Genomic DNA, 19,735 nt, shown 5'->3' with positions numbered 1-19,735 from the left:
TAAGGGCTCTCCATCTTGATCATCTTTGGTACTTTTCTCACAAGAGGGATAAGACTCGTCAAAGATTACATGAACACTTTCCTCAACACATTAAGTCCGCTTGTTGTATATCTTGTAACCTTTGCTTTGAGAAGAATACCCCAGAAAGATTCCTTCATCACTCTTGGCATCAAATTTACCAAGCTGATCTTTTCCATTGTTGAGAACATAGCATTTGCACCCAAATGTTCTTAGGTGAGTCAGTTTGGGTTTCCTTCCATTCAGGAGCTCATAGGGGGTTTTGTTCAGAGGACTCGATAAAGATATTCTAACTTTAAAGATGGTGCCAACGGTAGGTCATCACCATTTTTCTTCTTCTTTATCGGTATTGCAACAACAGGCCTCAATACTATCAAGGAAAATCTATGTCTGAAACCAACTTGCCTCCAAACTCACTGAATGTCGTAGCTTTTGAAGGTGTTGCACCTCCACTTCTACGATATTTGTATGCTTAATTGTATTCTGCTTTCTTTGTCTGTTCACCACTAGTTTCCTTGTTAGTTGTTTGTTTGATTCTTTTGTTGACTTATTTTATGGCATCTATGGAGAGTCACCAAGGTCCAACCTTCATCATTAGGTTGATCAACTTCAGCTTTGTTATCCTCCAATAATTCTTCATCTTTACTTTTTTAAGACTGCATAACTCATCTGAATCGAATGAGCCAAAGGTGATAGAAACTTGGTTTGCACTTGCCTAATCATCTTCAAGCAGGATCTTTTTTTCACGAGCTAAGTCCATAACTTTGTTTTTGAAGATAAAGCACTTCCCAAGAGTGTGACTCACAAGCTGATGGTATTTGCAGTAGTTTGGGTTGTTAGTTTCCCAACTTTATTTGGCCGCTTCATCTCCGGAAGCTCAATGAGCTTTAGCTCGAGGAGTTCTTTAAAGATTGTGGGTACATTAGAATCAAGAAACGGATACTCCTTTTCTTGCATATTTTTTAGAGTTAACTTCCCACTTAGATTATCTTGTACAAAAGTTGTTTTCATAATTTTCTTCTTGCTCATATTCGTTGTGCACTTCACATGCAATGTGTTGAACTTGCTCCATTTCATAACGTCTTGCTTATCATTCCTTTTGCAAGGCTTGTAGACATGCAGCCTTTCATTTCCAATGGAAATGATGCTCAATTCAATGTCATAGGCACGAGAGGAAAGTTCTTCAAATGTCCTAGGATTGATACCTTGCGAGATGTAACAAAGTAACCAATGTATGCCTTGGATGCACATCTCTATGCCAAAAGTTTCACTAAGCCTATCTTTGTAGTTGAGGCGTGTCCAACGATTTATAAAATCGATGACTGATTTATCCTTTCATTGACGAGTATTTATAAGTTTCACCATGTTCACAATGCCTAATGCTATAAAGCAGTTGAGGAACCCTTTCTCCAGTTGATCACAACTATCAACAGATCTCTTCTATGAGTCTGTATACAAAGCAAAAGCATTTTCCTTTAGCAAGCAGACAAACTAATTGCTAGATTTCAGCTTCTTCTCTCTTCAAATGAGAGGTATGACCCATTTATATAGTATGGGATGGAGTAGCCTAAAAGTAGGAAAGTTGCACATTTGGCCGATCGATCAAAAATAATTACATCCACTAATCAAATAATATATATATATATATATATATATATATCTTGCCGGCTATTACTTTTGTGAGCGGCTATACTGTGTAATTTTTCCTCCAAGAAGGTTTATGGGCTATTGGGCTTGATCTTTGTGGATCGACCCAGTTAGTAGTAGACCAATAGCATTGGACTTTTCTTTAAATTAATTTAAGTAGATTTAAATAATTATCCTAATTATAATAGTCCATAATATTTAAATGAACTAAAATATATTTAATTTTGGCAAAACCCAAATTTCTAATAGATTTAATTTTATTAAAATTTTCATCGTGTATTCATACTTGAAACACAATCCGATAAGAAAAATTATTGCTTCGTACCAAGTTCTTACTATCCAAGTACATTTGAACTATTTCTTTGCTCCAAGCATCAAGCACTCAAAGTCCTTTGGCGGAGCTATAGTGTCGGCTTTGAGTTCAATCGAATCCAACTACTTTAGCTTAAATCTTATATTTGTCTTTAAAAACTCCATTAGTTATGTACAAATTATAAATATGGTTGTCTATAATTTATTCTCGTCTCTATATACCATAGTGTATAACACAGCAAATAACGTGTATACCAAAATATATATCACAACTTTATTTTTCTTCTTTGTGTATATTAAAATGTATATCAAAAATATTTTCCTTCCATGTATTTCAATGTATAACATATAATTTCTTATAAATATACACCAATATATATGCTAGAAATACATTGATATACCAGATGAGAATTCCCTAAATAAAATCAAATCTCAAAATAAGAGGGGGGATTTGGGGGGGGGAGGGGGGGGGGGGCAGCGAACTCTAATTCGGAACTAACTGAGAATTATCTAAAAATTCTAAAAGCCACAATTTTCTTGCGGATCTAACTAATCTAGAGAACATGGAGGTTTTTTTTGGGGGGGGGGGGGGGGGGAGGGGGGTGGGAGAGGGGATGCAAACAAGGAAGGGGGTGAGGGAGCAGCGATCAAAAGGTAGGGGGCAAGCAACGACCAAGGGAGGAGAGGAAGCAACGAACAAGAAGAGGGGTGAGGGGGGGAGTGGCGAACAAGAGGGAGGCTGGTGTAGCAAACAGTGAGAGAGAATAAATAAGAAAATAGGCTTTTTAGGATTTGGTCATATAATGCCTAATTGTTTGGGGGTGTTTTTGCCAAACCTAATATAAGACTCAAAATTTTAAATTTTTTATGGACCGTGACCTGGTGTCTCACAACTTTAGTCCACAAGTTCCTGAATACTAGTCCCACTCAGTGACTTGGTCAGAAAGGATTCACATGGAGGACTGAAAGCTCCAGTCGATGTTAGGAAAAGTACCTATTTGCAGTGATCGATATCATCGCTTTAACTTGAATCTCCATTACATCTATTAATCAATATCACATCTATTATCTAGGGGCAAATACTATTTGTAGTGATTGAGATCAGCGCTTTGACTTGAATCTCCATTACATCTATTAATCAATATCACATCAAATATCTAGGGGCAAATACTATTTGTAGTGATTGAGATCAGCGCTTTAACTTGAATCTCCATTACATCTATTAATCAGGGGCAAATTATTTGTAATGATCGAGATCAGCACTTTAACTTGAATCTCTATCACATCTATTAATCAGTATCACATCTTCTATGTGAAAATTCACAAAAATGTCAACAAATATTAGATTTGAATCCATAATTTTAAAAATAAAATGAATTCAATATTGAGAACTTGAACAAGTTAAAATCCTGAATCCACCTTTCTATTTCATGTCTGCTTGTAGCGGTTAGTTAAACCTCTCTGCAATTCTTGATGAGGATCAGAATTGAAAGGAGATTGCTATTCATGATTTTTCTCAACAAACAAAGAGGAATATAAGACATGTAACACGTATTAACTTCTCTATGAAATTCGAAAAGAAAATGAAAGCAACCCAAATGCATTTACATGGATGTACAAATGTTAAGCTGGGTTAAGTATGTCGGTTAGGGCAATTGAGTTGCTAAACATCAGTCAAACTAAAGGATAAAACCTTCAATAATGATATCCGTTATGGTGATATTGTGACTCGACATCATAGTGATATATGTGACTGGTTTGTTCATATTCATAGTGAAACAAGTCCCCAGGTTGTCCAACTTCATAATGCTGGACATCATGAGATGTTTGAGACACCTGAGATGGCTCATCTTCTTCATGATGATGAGTTGGAGATGGAGAACTAAGTTCGCTCAGCGGGGGGCTTGAGCTGTTGGGAGGTGGCTTTTTGTCGACTTTAACTTCATCCAATTCAACCTCTTCAAATGAGCGGAAAATAGGATGCAGATATGCATCAGCCAAATATGCTTTCAAGTTGGCATCAGATTCACAAGATCGGTCTTGCAAGTCCTTTTCCATCGCTTCCTGAAAAGCATGAGAACATAGAGGCATATATTTCCATTACTATTGTTGGCGATATAATTAAATAAATAATTGTGTGTTTCTCTAATAGCTTAAGCTTTTATATAAGGTGTCCACAGAAATCAACATGGTATCAAAACGGACAAAGGTCCAAGTTCATGCCTCACCGCCACCACTATCAAAAAGAATTGTTCACGTACTTGGCCAATTAAGAAAAGGAAACAGCCCTGCGCATGAGCGGGCACACTAAATATGTAATTAAATAAATAAAAATGTGTTCCTCAAGCAACTTAACCTTTTGGATAAGGTGGTCACACAATTTATCACTACTCAAATCATTGATTGTTTAAGATAAAACCATATTTAAGTAGGGATCAGGTAAAGAACAACAAAGCTGAGGTAGGGCATCTAGCATAGGAAAAAGAAGGTAGGGCATATCGCTTTTCTTTTCATCTAGTTATGCGATCATGAAAAATTGACTCCATGCTCTACAAGAAATGTTCCGAAAGATTTATATACAACTAGCAATTGAAGCTTACCTCAACCGGATACTTTCTGAATGCAGGTTCAAACCGACTCTTACAGTACTTATGGAATGCTAAGGTTAAAAGAGGTAACACCACAAGAAATGGAGTGGACTTGGCAGCTTTTTTTGTGCTCAATAGACCCATCAGAAGCAGTTGAGATATCACTAAGCTTGCAATAATGCGTGCATGAACATGGGGCCAAAAAGCAGCAGCACTTTCATATCGTTGGTTATACACATTGATTACCTGTATGAAACACAAACTAATAATCAGAAAACCATTGAAGATAAAGTTTTTCATATAAAGCTATCTTCTTGAGTATGATAAAGTTCATCATACTATTTACTGAAAACTTTTATAAATTGCTAGTATATATCAGTTCCAACACTCAGTAGAACGATCATTATGACACTCAAACTACCTTTCCGACTATGTTGCGTGGACTCTCCAAAATGTAGCCGCACCCGTGTCGGATCCTTCAAAAATGCACTACTTTTGGAGGATCCGACACGTATCCGGCCACATTTTCGGAGAGTCCGGGCAACATAGCTTTCCGATAATTTGCCACAAGAATCCTTCGGTTAGTCAAAGTTATTACCAACACAATGGATTGCTCTTTTATTCAGTACAAAAGACATCCTCCCGGCTATGGACTCTAAAAAGGCTAATAAGCAAATTGACAAGTTAAAAAGAAAAGGAATTAAAGGGCAAGGACGAACCTGATGACGGTAAACAAGATGAGCAAAGGCAAAGAAAACCAGTATGAAAGGAAGAAGGATTGGAGTAACCACAGCATAGACTATACCCAGAAGAAAGTACAGTTGAAGACTTGGAAGCGTCTCGGGAAAATCTACGCCACCAGGGTCCATTGCCTTCTCCATATCCCTTTCAGTTTTCACAAGGAACATGTTCTTAAGATGAAAAATAACCAGAGGTTTCAATCTGAGAATTTCACCAGCAATACCAGCCCAACCATCAACCATTATGTATGTGATAAAGAAAGTCGCTTTCATTGGTATTGAAACCCCTATATTTCTCGGTATCCTGCATGAAAGATTATAAAACTCAAGGAAACAGCTTTGTAGAACAGAAAGGAACTTCTGTATCAGAAAGTGTATTTACATATTTATGACTAGTAAAGAACACTTCTTTTCTCAAGCTAACAGCAACTATATACAAAAATCTTACAGAACTTTTTTTTCTTTTCTCCAACTTTGCACCCATCAATTTAATGTCTTACTAATTAATATGAGTATTTTAAATGGAACTCCATCTAATTTAAATTTTGAAAAAATAACAATCCATAAATTACACCAAGGGGCAGAAAGCAAATGAGAAAAACAATTCAGTAGTAACTTTTTGTACCATCTTGGTACCTTATTAATGAAACCTTTACCTTATCAAAAAAGAAAAAAAAAACAATACAGTTGATTCTTGAGTTGCGCATATTATCTTTTTTGAAGGGGAAAGCATCATCAGGGTCCAGAAGGCCCATATGGAATTTGATTATGCTATGACGATGTTGGCTATAAGACAACCCAAGTTCTATTATAAACTCAACATTCCATTCTGACGCAAGAATATCATCAAGGTTATTGGAGGTAAAAAAATAAGTAAATGACAGCACAAGTTCACCAGATTTTACGTTCAACTACACAACACAAGGTCAACTAGATAAGTTTAATAAGCATCTTTTTTTTGTATAAGGAAGTGTAAGAAGCATAAAACTGAAAAACTTCTAGAGATGAACTCCAAGAGGTTCAAAAGCGCGACGTAAATAAGCATCAGTAAGCTTCACGCACTTGGCATACTGCATACTGTATTATAATACTTGGATGTGTCAACAGAGCAAAGGCATATGACAGAAAAAATCTTCCCTCCAGCAATAAGCTTAATTTGAAAACTTCAAAGATCACACAATACTTGATTTCTTCTCTTCAATACTTGATCTAATCTAGTGTCGCTGCTTCGACTTGGACCATGTGTTGGTCAACATTCAAAAAAAAGTTCTAGTTTTATGTCTCACAGTCTTAGCCATTGTGAGAACTTTACACAGATAATTCCACATCATCAAAGAATGAGGTTAGCATTAATATGTCCCGCCCACTGGCATACATCTTTCACTGAGAGACCAATCTAATCTATCATGTGTCAAAAGCTAATGAACATAGTGCAGTCATCATGATTTTGTGAACTATGAGAATAAGCAGAGAGAGAGAGAGAGAGAGAGAGTGTGTGTGTGTACTGAGTAGCTGATTGGTGAAGGAAAGCATGAAGTTGCTGGAAAGCTGTCCCTGCTACTATGCTCCCCAGGAATACATTGACTAGCATAAAATAATAGTATTTTGCTGCTGTTCTCCTCTCGAGCACTGATAACGCCACATGTCCCTCAATCTTTGACATAAACATCAGAATGGCAGGAAGAACAAGCAAGAAGACTTTAAGAGCTAAACCAGGAAGAAAACCCTGTAGAAACGACTTGATAATCTTCCTGCAACCATTTCCAGAAATTTTGCTTCACAAGTAACTCTTTGTACAAATACAATAAATGCAAATATGAAGAATTAAAATACTTCTAGAAAATAAAAACAGAAGAAACGAACTTAGTCAGGAGTCGGTGAAATATATAACAAGCACATTTGGATAAAAAAAGAAGCTTTTGAAGGGGAACCTCTATATAATAACTGAGTCCTTTTTCTTTTCTGACATACTACATAAACTAGTAGGCATTCATACACAACAAACATAATCTATTAAATTGCAATTTAGTCTCAAAAAAGTTGCTTATATATTCATCAAGCCTACTGTGTCTTCGAAATCTGAAATCTATCTGCTAAGATCAAAAGAAGCAGCAGTCAGACACCAAGATCATCTTGGATGCAATTTCTTAGGGAGATCAAACCAGCTGATTGACTATAAGCACTAGCGAAAAACTATAATGTGCAAAGAATACTATGGTTTTACTGTTGCTTAGTGCCTGCAGATGAACTAAAGAGAAAGATATGCACGATGACAACCTGAAAAAGGAAGATAATCCATTTTGGAAAAGGTCCAGCGAAATGCCAAATATTTTGAAAAGTGATATTAGTGCAAAGTATGTAATGTGTTCATGACAAGTATGGTTGCGAACTTAATCACCAGCCAATCCAGGATGTTACACTGCACACTGATATTTCCTCATTAAATCAACTTTTTGCATAAAGCAAGAATGAAACAGATTACTGCAATACTACTGCATTCCAAAGGAAAAACAATATATGCATTCTTCTTTGAAAGCAGAGAAAATGTTCTTACCATTCAATTAGTGGTCTCAAAAAAGGTGCAACCTTTTCTAAACCTTCCAGATTAGCCAACGATTGCACAAAGGTAATAGGTATCATGTAAAAGAATACCAAAGCAAACACTGCCACGGAAATCAAAAGCTTGCGGAGGCTGAGAGAAAAAAAAGATATAGACAGATTGTTCCAATATACATCTCGTGGTTCAGGGGCCCAATTAGTCAGCCACAATGTGGGGTTCTTGCTTTGCTGTGTTTGCGCACAAACAGCTGCCCCGCATCTTGAATTAAACGATACAAAGGCAGCAGGCATGATAGATTTCGAGTTGTTGAGAATCCCTTCACGTTCCATTGTCAACTAGAAAAGGCAACATAAATACAAAGGATAAGTAAATTGGTGAAAAGTAGCCTGTATTAAAGCTTGACTTAAGATGCGCGCAGGGTAGTCAAAAGAAAAGCGCAAAAATGAGCTAAAGTTTGTTGGAGCTTTAAGCGCAAAGCGCAATTGATGTGTGGGCTTTAGCAAAGAAGAGCATTCATGAAGAAAAAATAAAAAATAGAAATGCAGTGCAAGAAAATATAACTACAACACAAACAATAATTATTTAGACAAATGAATGGAAAAACTATAACTAAGCTTGATATACAATGTTGTACCCTAAAGATAGATCCATTGGTGAAGATGCACATGGCTAAGCACCTTGACGCCTACACTAAAGTGCCAATTAAGTGACGCGAAGCGCACAACCTGGGCCTCACCGAGCTTCAGGGATTAAGCGAGCCTTTAAGCAGTGCTCGAGAACAGTGAAAAGGAGAAAGCCGGCGACGCCAGGCCTTAAGCAGGCGTTAGTCTGGCGCGGCCAGGCAAAGGCCAGCTCCACCAGGCGTTATGCCTGGCGACGCCAGGCTTGGGGCGAGATCCATTCGGAGTTTTGAAGATTTATTTCGTCTCCTGGTTTGACTAGGACTTGACCTACACGTTTAGGTCTTTTCCTACACATACAAATAGACCTAAAAACGCCACTTTAAGAGGAGACAGACCGAATTTAGACCGATAAGAGACCGACATCAGACCGTGGATTTGACCTAAGGAGGCAAGAACACACTAGGAGCAAGGCGGAGAATTCTTCTACGAGTTTTTTACTTCCTTCTTCCTATTTTCATTATCGGCTATGAATTCTAGTATTGTAGTTATGCATACTATTATGAATAGATAATTTGTTATCTAGGGTTTTGATGGAACCTCTTGAAGGATTTCCTGTTACGTTAATATAGATTTGCCGTAGCATTTTCTCTATTTGTTCAACTACGTTTATATTGTGGTTTGTTGAAGAGCTCTGAATCGACTGTGCATATTTAGTGTGTATTACTCGGGAGAGAGTGCATATTTAGGTAGTTGTTGAACAACATCACTCCTAACGTATATGAGGGATCAATACGGAGGGTCTAAATGTGGGATTAGGGATAACGAAACCTTGGTGCAATCCGGGTGAGTCGTACTTAATGCTAGCTAGTGTAATTCGGGAGAATATGTCTAGTAAATTATGGTAGTTACTCGAGAGAGAATTACAACACTCAGAGCGCTCATGATCGGTAGAGAATACTTGGGCGAAATTATAGAAGACGTAGCGGGAAGGATTCCGGCCATGGGGGAAATCATAACTCTAGACCTCCTTAATCTTTTCTCCAACTCGTAGTATCTTTAGTTGTTAATCTACTAGTTTAATTATTTAGTAAATTAGATATAAGAATCTTAATATTTATAACTTAGGAATTGTTCGAGCTTATTTTCTTAGTGATAGTCAACAACTGTAGCTAAGCCTTAGTTCTATGTGGGATTCGACTCCGGACTTGTAAACCGGATCATATTTGCAACGACCGCTTAGTCTTTTTTATAAGGCATAGTTGGGCGTGATCAAATTTTGGCCCCGTTGCCGGGAACTAACGGTGTAGCTGTAGGTGTACATATTTCTAGGTTGCAAGTTTGAACTTTTATTTTTGTTTTCTTGTATTTGATTATTTTTTTTAATTTTATCTTTGACTTGAGAAACATGGCATCTTGGAATTATGAGAGTTTTGATGTTGGTAATTCTACTTTTGATCCTCCATATGCATCCTCCTTATGCATATTGTGTAGGAAACCACCCATCGCAAAATTATCAAAATATTCTCGAGAGCGAGTTATGTGCACCAACTCAATCTTATGTGTGGAATGTGTGTGATAGGTGTGGTGGTCAATATGGTCACTTTCATGGTTGTGCTTATATTTCTTATCTTTCCCCAACCCCTTACTTTGATGGTTCTTTTTCTTGTGAAGTTAGTGGGAACAAAGAACCGAGGGATGATGACCCAAAGGAGATCAAAGATATGTTTAAGTGCCATGTGGAACAATATGATGAGAAGCCACGGCATATACAAAGGCAAGAGGCAACTATTCACCACTTGGAGGCTCAAGCGAATAAACTAATTGAACCTTGTAAAGGGCAACAAGCTTACATTGTTGATAGTAGCCAAAAAGAGCATGAATTGGCTGCAGAAAGCCATTATAATGGAGGATTTAAAAAAATACGAGGAGGTGCTACTGGAGAAGGCCAGAGTAGAACACCAACAATCAATCGAACTAGATTTTGAGGATGTCTATGTTGTAGAAGAGATACTAGAGTCAACCAAGGACATTGATGATACGTATTTAGTTGACTCTAGTATCATTAGTGTTGAGGATGTTTATGTAATTGAGCGCATTGGTCCACACTTCAAGCATTTTTTCACATTGTGTTTGGATGATGATATGGAAATAAAGTCGTCCGAGCCACTTGAGAAGTCAAGGGATAAGGAACAAGATGCCTACATTCTGGAATTCTTCTTGCCAGAAAGTTGGGATTACACATCTCATCTAAAGGCCAAGAAGTGCAGAATATTACATTGTTTTATATGGCTAGTCAGATTCGTCCCACCACCCTAGGAGCATGATCATGGAGTAGAATCAAAACTTTGGGTCTAATTCATAAGTTCAAAGTGGAGGCCGAAAATGATTTGCGTCATGCCGTGACATTAAATCAAGCGCTTGTTGGGAGGCAACCCAGCTTTACTGCTTCCTTTTATTTATTTCTTTATTTTTTTTATTTTTTTTAATTGTATTATTTTTGTAGTGTCGATTTTTTATTTTCTAGGAGCATGGAAAGCAAAGCTATTGGAAGGATGCAACAGCAAACCAGATGGTTGGAACTAAGTCTGAGGTATCCGCACGAATGACCACGTCTAGGAGAAGTATGAGTACCCCATGAGCTGCTAGTGCTTCGGCCTTTGGCCTACCAGGGAATTTCTTTTACCCTCTTATTAGAATGGTGTGCATTGGGGACAATGTACAATTTTAAGTGTGGCGTGAGGAGATTGTCTGGGTGACTTTCTATGCTACTTTACCTGTGTTAGTTTAATTGAATAATGTTTTCTTATTAAAAATGATTGGACTTTGCCCGACGATGGATCTATTAGACAATTTTCTTGAGGGATTTAAGTCTAGAAAAAAAAAAGATTTTCTTAGTAGGTAGTGTAGTAATTCCCCCTTGGTTTTTCTTTGTGCCACGGTTCTTTTCCAAGGATTTTCTTGAACCGGGTAGTAGTTTTTCCTTTTTTTTTTGTTATTTTTAGAGTAGATTAGAATTAGAAAATAAATGGAGGAAGAAAGATGAGATTCCTAGGCGCCCTTGACTTGTTTGATAGTAACATATTTAGGTTTTGGCATGTGTAGTATCTTCCCTATGAGCTAAAAGTGCTTATGATGCCTTGGTTATTTGGATAGCATGTTTTGTGAGGCCTACGTCTCATTTTCTTGACTTCTGTTCACCTTGTGCTTAATGCTTAATATCTTGTGGCTCTGTGAATACTAGCATTAGTTTGAGAATCGGAATGAGACCGTCCTCGGTGAATCATGTTCCACGTGTGGTGAGATTTTGTGTAGTTCATGTATTGTACTTGTGTCTAGAACTTGCCCGGTATGTGAGTTAAAGCGAAATTTTAGGTGAAGCTCGGTGTGAAAATGATTTTAGTCTTTCTTTGATGTCTTTTCGAGCGTTATCGCTATCACAAATAAAATTTGTCCCTAGCTAACCCTTCTGAGCCTATAGACTTTTAGTTGGCACTCACATTACAAGCCTATACCCTTTTTTTTCTTAATTGATATTTTTGGTCCTTTTAACTCTTAAAGCACGTTAATTGTGAAATGAGCGCTAAAATAAATAAGAAGGGACTAAGTGTGGGGTGGCTTTTGAGTGGAACCAATGAAAGGAAGAAAGGTGCAGTTGTACTGTAAAGTGCACCTTTACAATAGCGAAAACTGCAAAGATAAAAAAGAGAAAAATGTGAAAAAAAAGAAGAAAGAAAAATAGAGATTAATAAATTGTTGTCTTGTTCTTGCTAGTGGGTATGAACTAAAGTAGTGCTTCAAGAAGAAGGGTACGTTGTTAGGGATGATTTTGTTTGTGAAATTGAGGGGATTGAGGAATTTGCGCATAAAGATAAAGCGCTTAGGAGGGTGAACCACTATTCCAAAATATATCCTACCTGTTCTTTAGCCCACATTACAACCTTGAAAAAGTCCTAATTGATTTTAGATCGAGTGAGCTTACATTAGTAGAGATTTACATTATGGGCAAGCCTATGGTACCAATTGCATGCATGTGACTTCTTTTGTGAGAGTGAGCAATATTCTTTGATACATATGAGTCCTTAAAATATATTTGAGCATTTGATTTGAATATGTGGATTCAACTTACTCTCTTATTCTTGTGGTGAGGGCACATGGTTTCACGAGGGATAGGTAACGTTATTAGACTCCTCTCTATGATGTTGGGTGTTCAAGCCATGAGTGCATTGCGACATTGAGTTGGTTGTTTAGGCTAGGATTGTTAGGAGCATGTTGTCTTTGTTGTGATTATTCGTGAAGTATGGCATAAGAAAAGGGAAGTGTATGTGATTGCATATGCTAGAGTTTAATTGTTGCTACTTGCTATAAACCATGGTCATTGGTGTGGTGTGCCTCAATTGTGTAAAAACAAAGTGCTCAAGGTTGTGTCTATAAGTGTAGTTTGATTGCTCGAGGACGAGCAATGTTTAAGTGTGGGGTATTGATGTGTGACTATAATTCCATAGTTTCGTACATTATTTGTCTTGCATTTTATATGCTTTAATGATAAATTACACTTTATTTGCGCGTAATGGAGTCTATTTTATGTGTAGGTGAATAAAAGTAAAGCAAAAGGGATACTTAAACGTTGAAAGCGTGCTCGAGAACAGTGAAAAGGAGAAAGCTGGCAACGCCAGGCCTTAAGCAGTCGTAAGCCTGGCGAGGTCAAGAAAAGGCCAGCTTAACCCGGCGTTACACCTGGCGAGGCCAGGAAAAGGCTATCTTAACCAGGCGTTATGCCTGGCGACGCCAGGCCTGGGGCGAGATCCATTCCGAGTTTTGAAGATTTATTTCGTCTTCTGGTTTGACTAGGACTTGACCTACATGTTTAGGTCTTTTCATACACATATAAATAGACCTAAAAATGCCACTTTGAGAGGAGACAGACCGAATTTAGACTGATAAGAGACCGACATCAGACCGGGGATTTGACCTAAGGAGGCAAGAATACACTAGGAGCAAGGCGGAGAATTCTTCTACGAGTTTTTCACTTCCTTCTTCCTATTTTCATTATTGGTTATGAATTCTAGTATTGTAGTTATGCATACTATTATGAATAGCTAATTTGTTATCTAGGGTTTTGATGGAACCTCTTGAAGGATGATTTTCATGTTACGTTAATATAGATTTGCCATAGCTTTTTCTCTATTTGTTCAACTACGTTTATATTGCGGTTGGTTGAACTGTGCCTATTTAGTGTGTATTACTCGGGAGAGAGTGCATATTTAGGTAGTTGTTGAACAACATCACTCCTAACGTATATGAGGGATCAATACGGAGGGTTTAAATGTGGGATTAGGGATAAGAAACCTTGGTGCGATCCGAGTGAGCCGTAGTTAATGCCAGCTAGCGTAATTCGGGAGAATATGTCTAGTAAATTGTGGTAGTTACTCGGGAGAGAATTACAACACTCAGAGCGCTCATGATCGGTAGAGAATACTTGGGCAAAATTATAGAAGATGTAGCGGGAAGGATTCCGGCCATGGGGGAAATCATAACTCTAGACCTCCTTAATCTTTTCTCCAACCCGTAGTATCTTTAGTTGTTAATCTACTACTTTAATTATTTAGTTAATTAGATATAAGAATCTTAATATTTATAACTTAGGAATTGTTCCAGCTTATTTTCTTAATGATAGTCAACAACTGTAGCTAAGCCTTAGTTCTCTGTGGGATTCGACTCCGGACTTGTAAACCGGATCATATTTGCAACGATAGCTTAGTCCTTTTTATAAGGCATAGTTGGGTGTGATCAGTTATGGACAGCAAATAAGCTAATCAAACTAGCAATTACACTCACTCTTCTATCAAGCTCCTTAAGCTGCTGTTTGTAGTAGTCGATAGAATCAACTTTCTCACCCCAAAGTCCGAGAAAGCCTTTCTGCAGAAAGAGGACATGTGACATGGTGTTAAAAGTTAAAACATTAATTAAGAAAAGGTGAAAACCATGGCAAGAGAATATTCTCCTTTTTAAATCAGTAGCAGTACCATGAGAAAGTTCAAGACAAAATGTCGCGTTTCCTGAGTTCTATCAGCTAAAAGAGTACCTTTTTAGTTGGCCTCTTTTCTGGATTTCTTTCAAACTTAAGCTGGTTGTAGTCCAGCCAATTTTGAAGTCTAGCCCTTTTTCTGACAAGTTTGGCAAACTTGTTGGCATTATAGACAGCCTAATAGAGATAAGACCAACAAAACCACATGAAGTAAGAAATTCCAGCTCAAGAAAAGCTAGCTATCTAGGTAAACACCTTCTCACAAGAAAAAGACCTGCTGTTAGGTGCCATGTTACCTGGTGACAAAGATAGTGGTCAGGATGGTTCTTCTTAAAGAAATTTTCAACACTATCTGTTATTGAGCGCTTAGATTCATGAGGAACATTCCTAACCAGAACCTGAAAGACAAGATATGCACAGGTTCATTGTAGAATGGACTAAATTTATCTCAAATTAAACAAAAATGGAATCTGTAGGCACAAATTTTCTGATAAGCTTTTCAGCTCATGGATTGAGAATTTAAAATTTATGAACAAGGAAACTGATCCTTGTTTACCCACCGTGAACTGTTCGGCACACCTGTCTTGTGAAGCCAAAAATTTTAATCTCATTGCGGCTACTCTACCATATTCCTTGTACAGCATAAAACAGGTCCAAAACGTGAATAAATATTCCATTGCTATGTGGACAAAGAACCTGATACATGTGAACAACCAATTGAAGCTCCTTATTAGCAAGAGATCCAACAGGAAGACACACAGAAAAAGGAAATTCAGACGAATAAAGGACGATACAAGTTACGTTTCTATATTGAAATTGTCGTTCGCTCCTCTTGACAATTACCAACTAGTAGCTCAGTTAATATTTTCGTTCATTTTTTACCTTTTAGCATGAACATGCATTTTCCTAAAAGAAAGCATGTTGTTAGGAGAACAAGTTCAATCCACGTTGTGTCATTGTTTCTCCGTGTCTGAGCGTAACTTTTCACCTAGCCAATCCCCTTACGGAAAAGTCTCTAGTAAAGTTTTCTCCTGTCTGCAGACAGTTTCTAGCAGAAAAAAGTTCTTCCATTACCAAAACATCAACATCATAGGACGCTTCTATCACCCAATCTCCAACACTAGAAAAGAAACTAAGGCAGTTGAAAACTTCCAACCATGCTCGAGACACCCAACTACAGTTGCGGTCAATCTAGGTTTCTTTGCCATGGCCAGTTAAATACATAATTCCAGCAAAAAGATGTCCCAAAGACTATAAGCTTGTGTATGAATTCACAAGAAAGCAGTTTAACCCATAAGCTATACTGGACCACAATATCAAAATAGTAGGTTTGTTTTCATGACCTTATAAACCAAGAACTAACTAACTAATGGCAGTCAGTAGTTAACTCAACCGAATAAGTATGTTATATTAAGTCAAATCTGTCAACATATAACATTCAAGACATCATCAACTTGACAGTTGGATGAAGTGAAATCGTTGAATTACACATGGACTCAGAATCAAGATGTTAAGACAACAAAGCTCATACTAGAAAGCACTGCCATAGATGTAAAGGAAATTCAAATCGTACCCAAATCACTAGCTTGGATCAACAGTAGTTCAAGGTGCTTCTACTGGCAAACAAGCGCCTACGGGTGTTACTTCATTAACAGGGCTAAGATAAAGGGCAAATTATTAATTTGGGAACCCAACATTTTTAAAAAACAAATTAAAGCATCACTATTCAAATCTATGAACGAGCAACGCGCACATAATTTAGATTTGGCTCCTAAAGGACGAACTTTGTGAACACCATTCCCTTTTTTCAGGAACTTAATTATGCCATTGTTTGTTAACATACTTCTGGTACTCCTCAATAATTTATCCTGATAAGAAAATCTTCCCCTGTATTAATACTAAGCTTCTAGACAACAGAATAAGGAGATGAATCAGAAATCAGAATAAGCAACGGTAAGCACAAATTTAGCAGTCATAATTCCTCAAAAACATATATACACGTATGTGCTTATTGTAGATCAAATGAGAGGTAATGATACAACAGAAGACTTACTTCCAGGATTTGGGTTTAATATTGGATATAGAGAGCTTATCAATATCACTGACGACCAAATCTTTTCTGAGGAAGAACAATGTCCCATCTGACACATTAACTGGAATAAGAACCAAAAGTGCCACAAGTGCAGTTGGCCCAAATATTTTGAAGCTGTCAAGGACAAGAATGCAGGTATATCAAATAAATTTAAAGAACCACTTCCATCGAATCCAAAGAGCTAATCAATTTACATGAAACTGTGGGTACTAGTAGATATTTTTCACTCTGTTTTCCGGTTCACTCTAGACTACCGTATCTTATGTGGTCAAATATGATAAGTTGTTCTGCTAAATTACAAACAAAAATGGATCAGTTGCAACAGGAAAGAAAAAAAGCGAGTTAAATCATATACCACTTGAAACTAGAGTCAAGATAAGGGAAAAAAATTATAAAGCAAGCAAACAAATTAATTGCCAAAAAATTCTTGAGGCACAAGGTAGAGTTTAACTTATAGAAATTTTTAATAATTAAAAAAACATTTAACAACTTAAAGGGACTTTTGCATTGGTAGGCCAGAACTGAATTGGGGACAATTAAAGTTTTCATGGCAAAACCTTTCTTCAGAAAAATTGTAATATAGGATTTTAAAGTCTATCTACAGATATGTAATTCTTAAGCAAAGGAAGAATCGCAAGTTAATTTCACCATCAATAGCACCCTCCCCTTCCCTCTCCTCTCTCTCTCTCTCTCTCTAAAGAAAGGGGACGGAGAAGAAAAGGAATAAGCACCATATCCAGATTAAGTTCAAAATTCCAAATTCTGAAACTTTTAAGCAGAAAGAGATTGCAATAGATAAATTGTAAAGGTTTAAGCCTAAAGCTTGGATTTTACACCACCCCAGATAGACATAAAGTTGACAACTTTCAACAGCCAAAAACAAAATTGCAACATTCAATCAACAAAAATTAAATCGGCCATACCCAAGAGTGTAAATCCTCAAGAAAACAGCAGAATCAAGGCCAGCATGTTCAATAATTTTCGATTCACTCATCTTCATAGCTTGAGGCATCCAGTTGAGAAAAGTAAGATAAGTCTTGAAATTGAGATTAACAAACTTCCCCACAAAATTCCCAACATGCCCAGGCGCACTTCTCTTCCCAGTAATGTACCACTTGGGAAAGTAAACCCTGTCATTGATAGGCTGAATTCTAAGCAGAGCAAAAGCCAATAAGAATGCAAAAGCACCAAGTATGTTTATAAATGCTGACACCCCAATATCACTAAGAGTTGCCATTACTCCAAACAGAACGCAAGAAATAACACAACTCAAAATGCAGAATAAAAGTTGAGTTAAAAAGGAAGATTGGTATATAAACAGCAAGTAAATAAACGAAAAGAAAAGAATAATTTTTTTCCTTTTTTTCTGGATATAGGACTTTTGAGTTTTATCTAGTGGCAATGGTGGATGGCCTACTAAGCTTTTTCAGTTTTCAACTATAGCAGTAGTAATTTATTTTTCCCCTATGGCCTATGTTTTGTATCTTTGTGGGGTTCAAGAAAACTGTTCCATTTTTAATAATATATTGGGACAGTGTGTGGGAGTGGTTTTCTTATGTATAGCATATTTGGATTGTGGACAACTCAAGAAAATACCAAAAAGTGACCCCTTTTAAGTTGTTTGCTGACTCAGTAGGCTTCTGGTTTCGTTCATGCTCAATGAGCTGTTTGTGTCGTGTTTTAGTTTTTTTTTTTTTTTACGCTTCCGGGTCCAACTAAATCTAGATTTGTGCCTAAAAGTCCCACAATAAGGATAACGCGGTCCCTAACAAATTTACGCCACGTAAAGCCTATAAAAAAAACCCATCCTACTAAAGAAAATTCATTCTCAAAGCTCTAAAGAACAACTTATATAGTAAGGTGTTAATTTTCCTGAAACTATTCTCACAGTTGGAACTTTAGAGTACTCCATATGTTACTTTAAGAGCCTTTTGGAAAGCCCTAGAAATTGAATTTGCCGTTAGGATCGAAAAAATGAGGTGTCATGTGGAAGCTAGCAAAGCAATACTTGAACGATGATAAATCAGATAACAAAAGAAAAATATACCAAAAGAGACACAAATATTTAACGTGGTTCGGTCAATTGACCTACATCCACAGATCGAGATGACCAATCCACTATATAAAAAGAGAGTACAAAATATCGAGAGAATAATCTCACGAAGAGGTAAACACAAGTGACACACTAACACTTGTCCCGTAAGGTTCTCCCCCTAAACAAGACTCTCAAACCCCATATGGTTGCATTGTGGATGCTACTGAACGAGAAGGGAGGATGCTCAATTTATAGAAGACCAAACATTTTCCTACAAGAAAAAGGACTAGCCAAATATGGAAGAATTATATTTTTCTTCTAGGAAAAGAAAAACTCAATTATGATAAATATGTTGTCCTTTTTAATGAGATAGGAAAAACAATTATGGTAAAAAAATCTGGACAAAACATCTAACATTTGCGTGTAATTGTGTGTAATTATATTATTTGGAGTATTTGTGTAATAACCCATAATTTTATATGAGGATATAGTGAATATTTAGCAAATAATTTAATTTAAAAAAAAAAGAAGAAAAAAAAAGGAGGAGGAACAAACTAATAAAATAAAGAAATTTTTACCTCCTATAGCAAAGGTTAACACCTTATTTATTTTAAATAAATATCATTTAAATAAATTATATTCTATAGATACCTTTTAAGGTTTATAGCAAAATATTTAATTTTGGTTACCTCCTAGCCCTAAGCCACTAAATACGCTAATCAGTTACAATATTTTCTTTCTCTCTCTACTTTGATATATCCCATTCTCTTCCCCCATCCCATTAAAATTTCCGATTTTCTTCCTCTTCTCTGTCTAGCCAACGATTCTTTCCCTTCCATAAAACAACCAAATTCCTTACGAAATATTCGAAGAACAAGAGGAGTAAATGATGTTGTTCAACTGAAGATGTTCAAGCCAATATCTTTCTGCGTTGATTTGGGAATACAGAAGTGAGGCAAGGCAAGGAAAACCCTACATCTGAACTTGAATTAGAATTGAAAGGCTTAAGGCTAGGGCACAAATGAGTAGAAATAGCGATTTTCTCCATTTTGGAGTAGAAATTGAGAGGAAAAGAGGGAATCTAGGGAAAAGGGG

General features: G+C 36.9%; 1 protein-coding gene across 1 annotated transcript; it reads right to left on the bottom strand.

Moving 5' to 3' along the window:
* Nucleotides 1–3,384: 3,384 nt before the first annotated feature.
* On the bottom strand, nt 3,385–18,119 carry LOC109206311 (CSC1-like protein At1g32090). Its single transcript, XM_019369127.1, has 11 exons — nt 17,529–18,119; nt 16,567–16,719; nt 15,074–15,209; nt 14,810–14,911; nt 14,571–14,690; nt 14,324–14,404; nt 7,860–8,200; nt 6,811–7,056; nt 5,285–5,609; nt 4,578–4,811; nt 3,385–4,041 (listed from the first exon to the last, which is right to left on the bottom strand). The coding sequence occupies exons 1-11, from the start codon at nt 17,840–17,842 to the stop codon at nt 3,673–3,675; spliced, it is 2,421 nt and encodes an 806-aa protein (XP_019224672.1). The 5' UTR covers nt 17,843–18,119; the 3' UTR covers nt 3,385–3,672.
* Between the last annotated feature and the right edge of the window lie 1,616 nt (nt 18,120–19,735).

This window comes from Nicotiana attenuata, unplaced genomic scaffold (genome assembly GCF_001879085.1).
Source record: "Nicotiana attenuata strain UT unplaced genomic scaffold, NIATTr2, whole genome shotgun sequence".
In the NCBI taxonomy this organism is placed as follows: Eukaryota; Viridiplantae; Streptophyta; class Magnoliopsida; order Solanales; family Solanaceae; genus Nicotiana; species Nicotiana attenuata.
The sequence above is the reverse complement of the archived record's forward strand: the minus strand, read 5'-3'. Positions and strand labels throughout refer to the sequence as shown.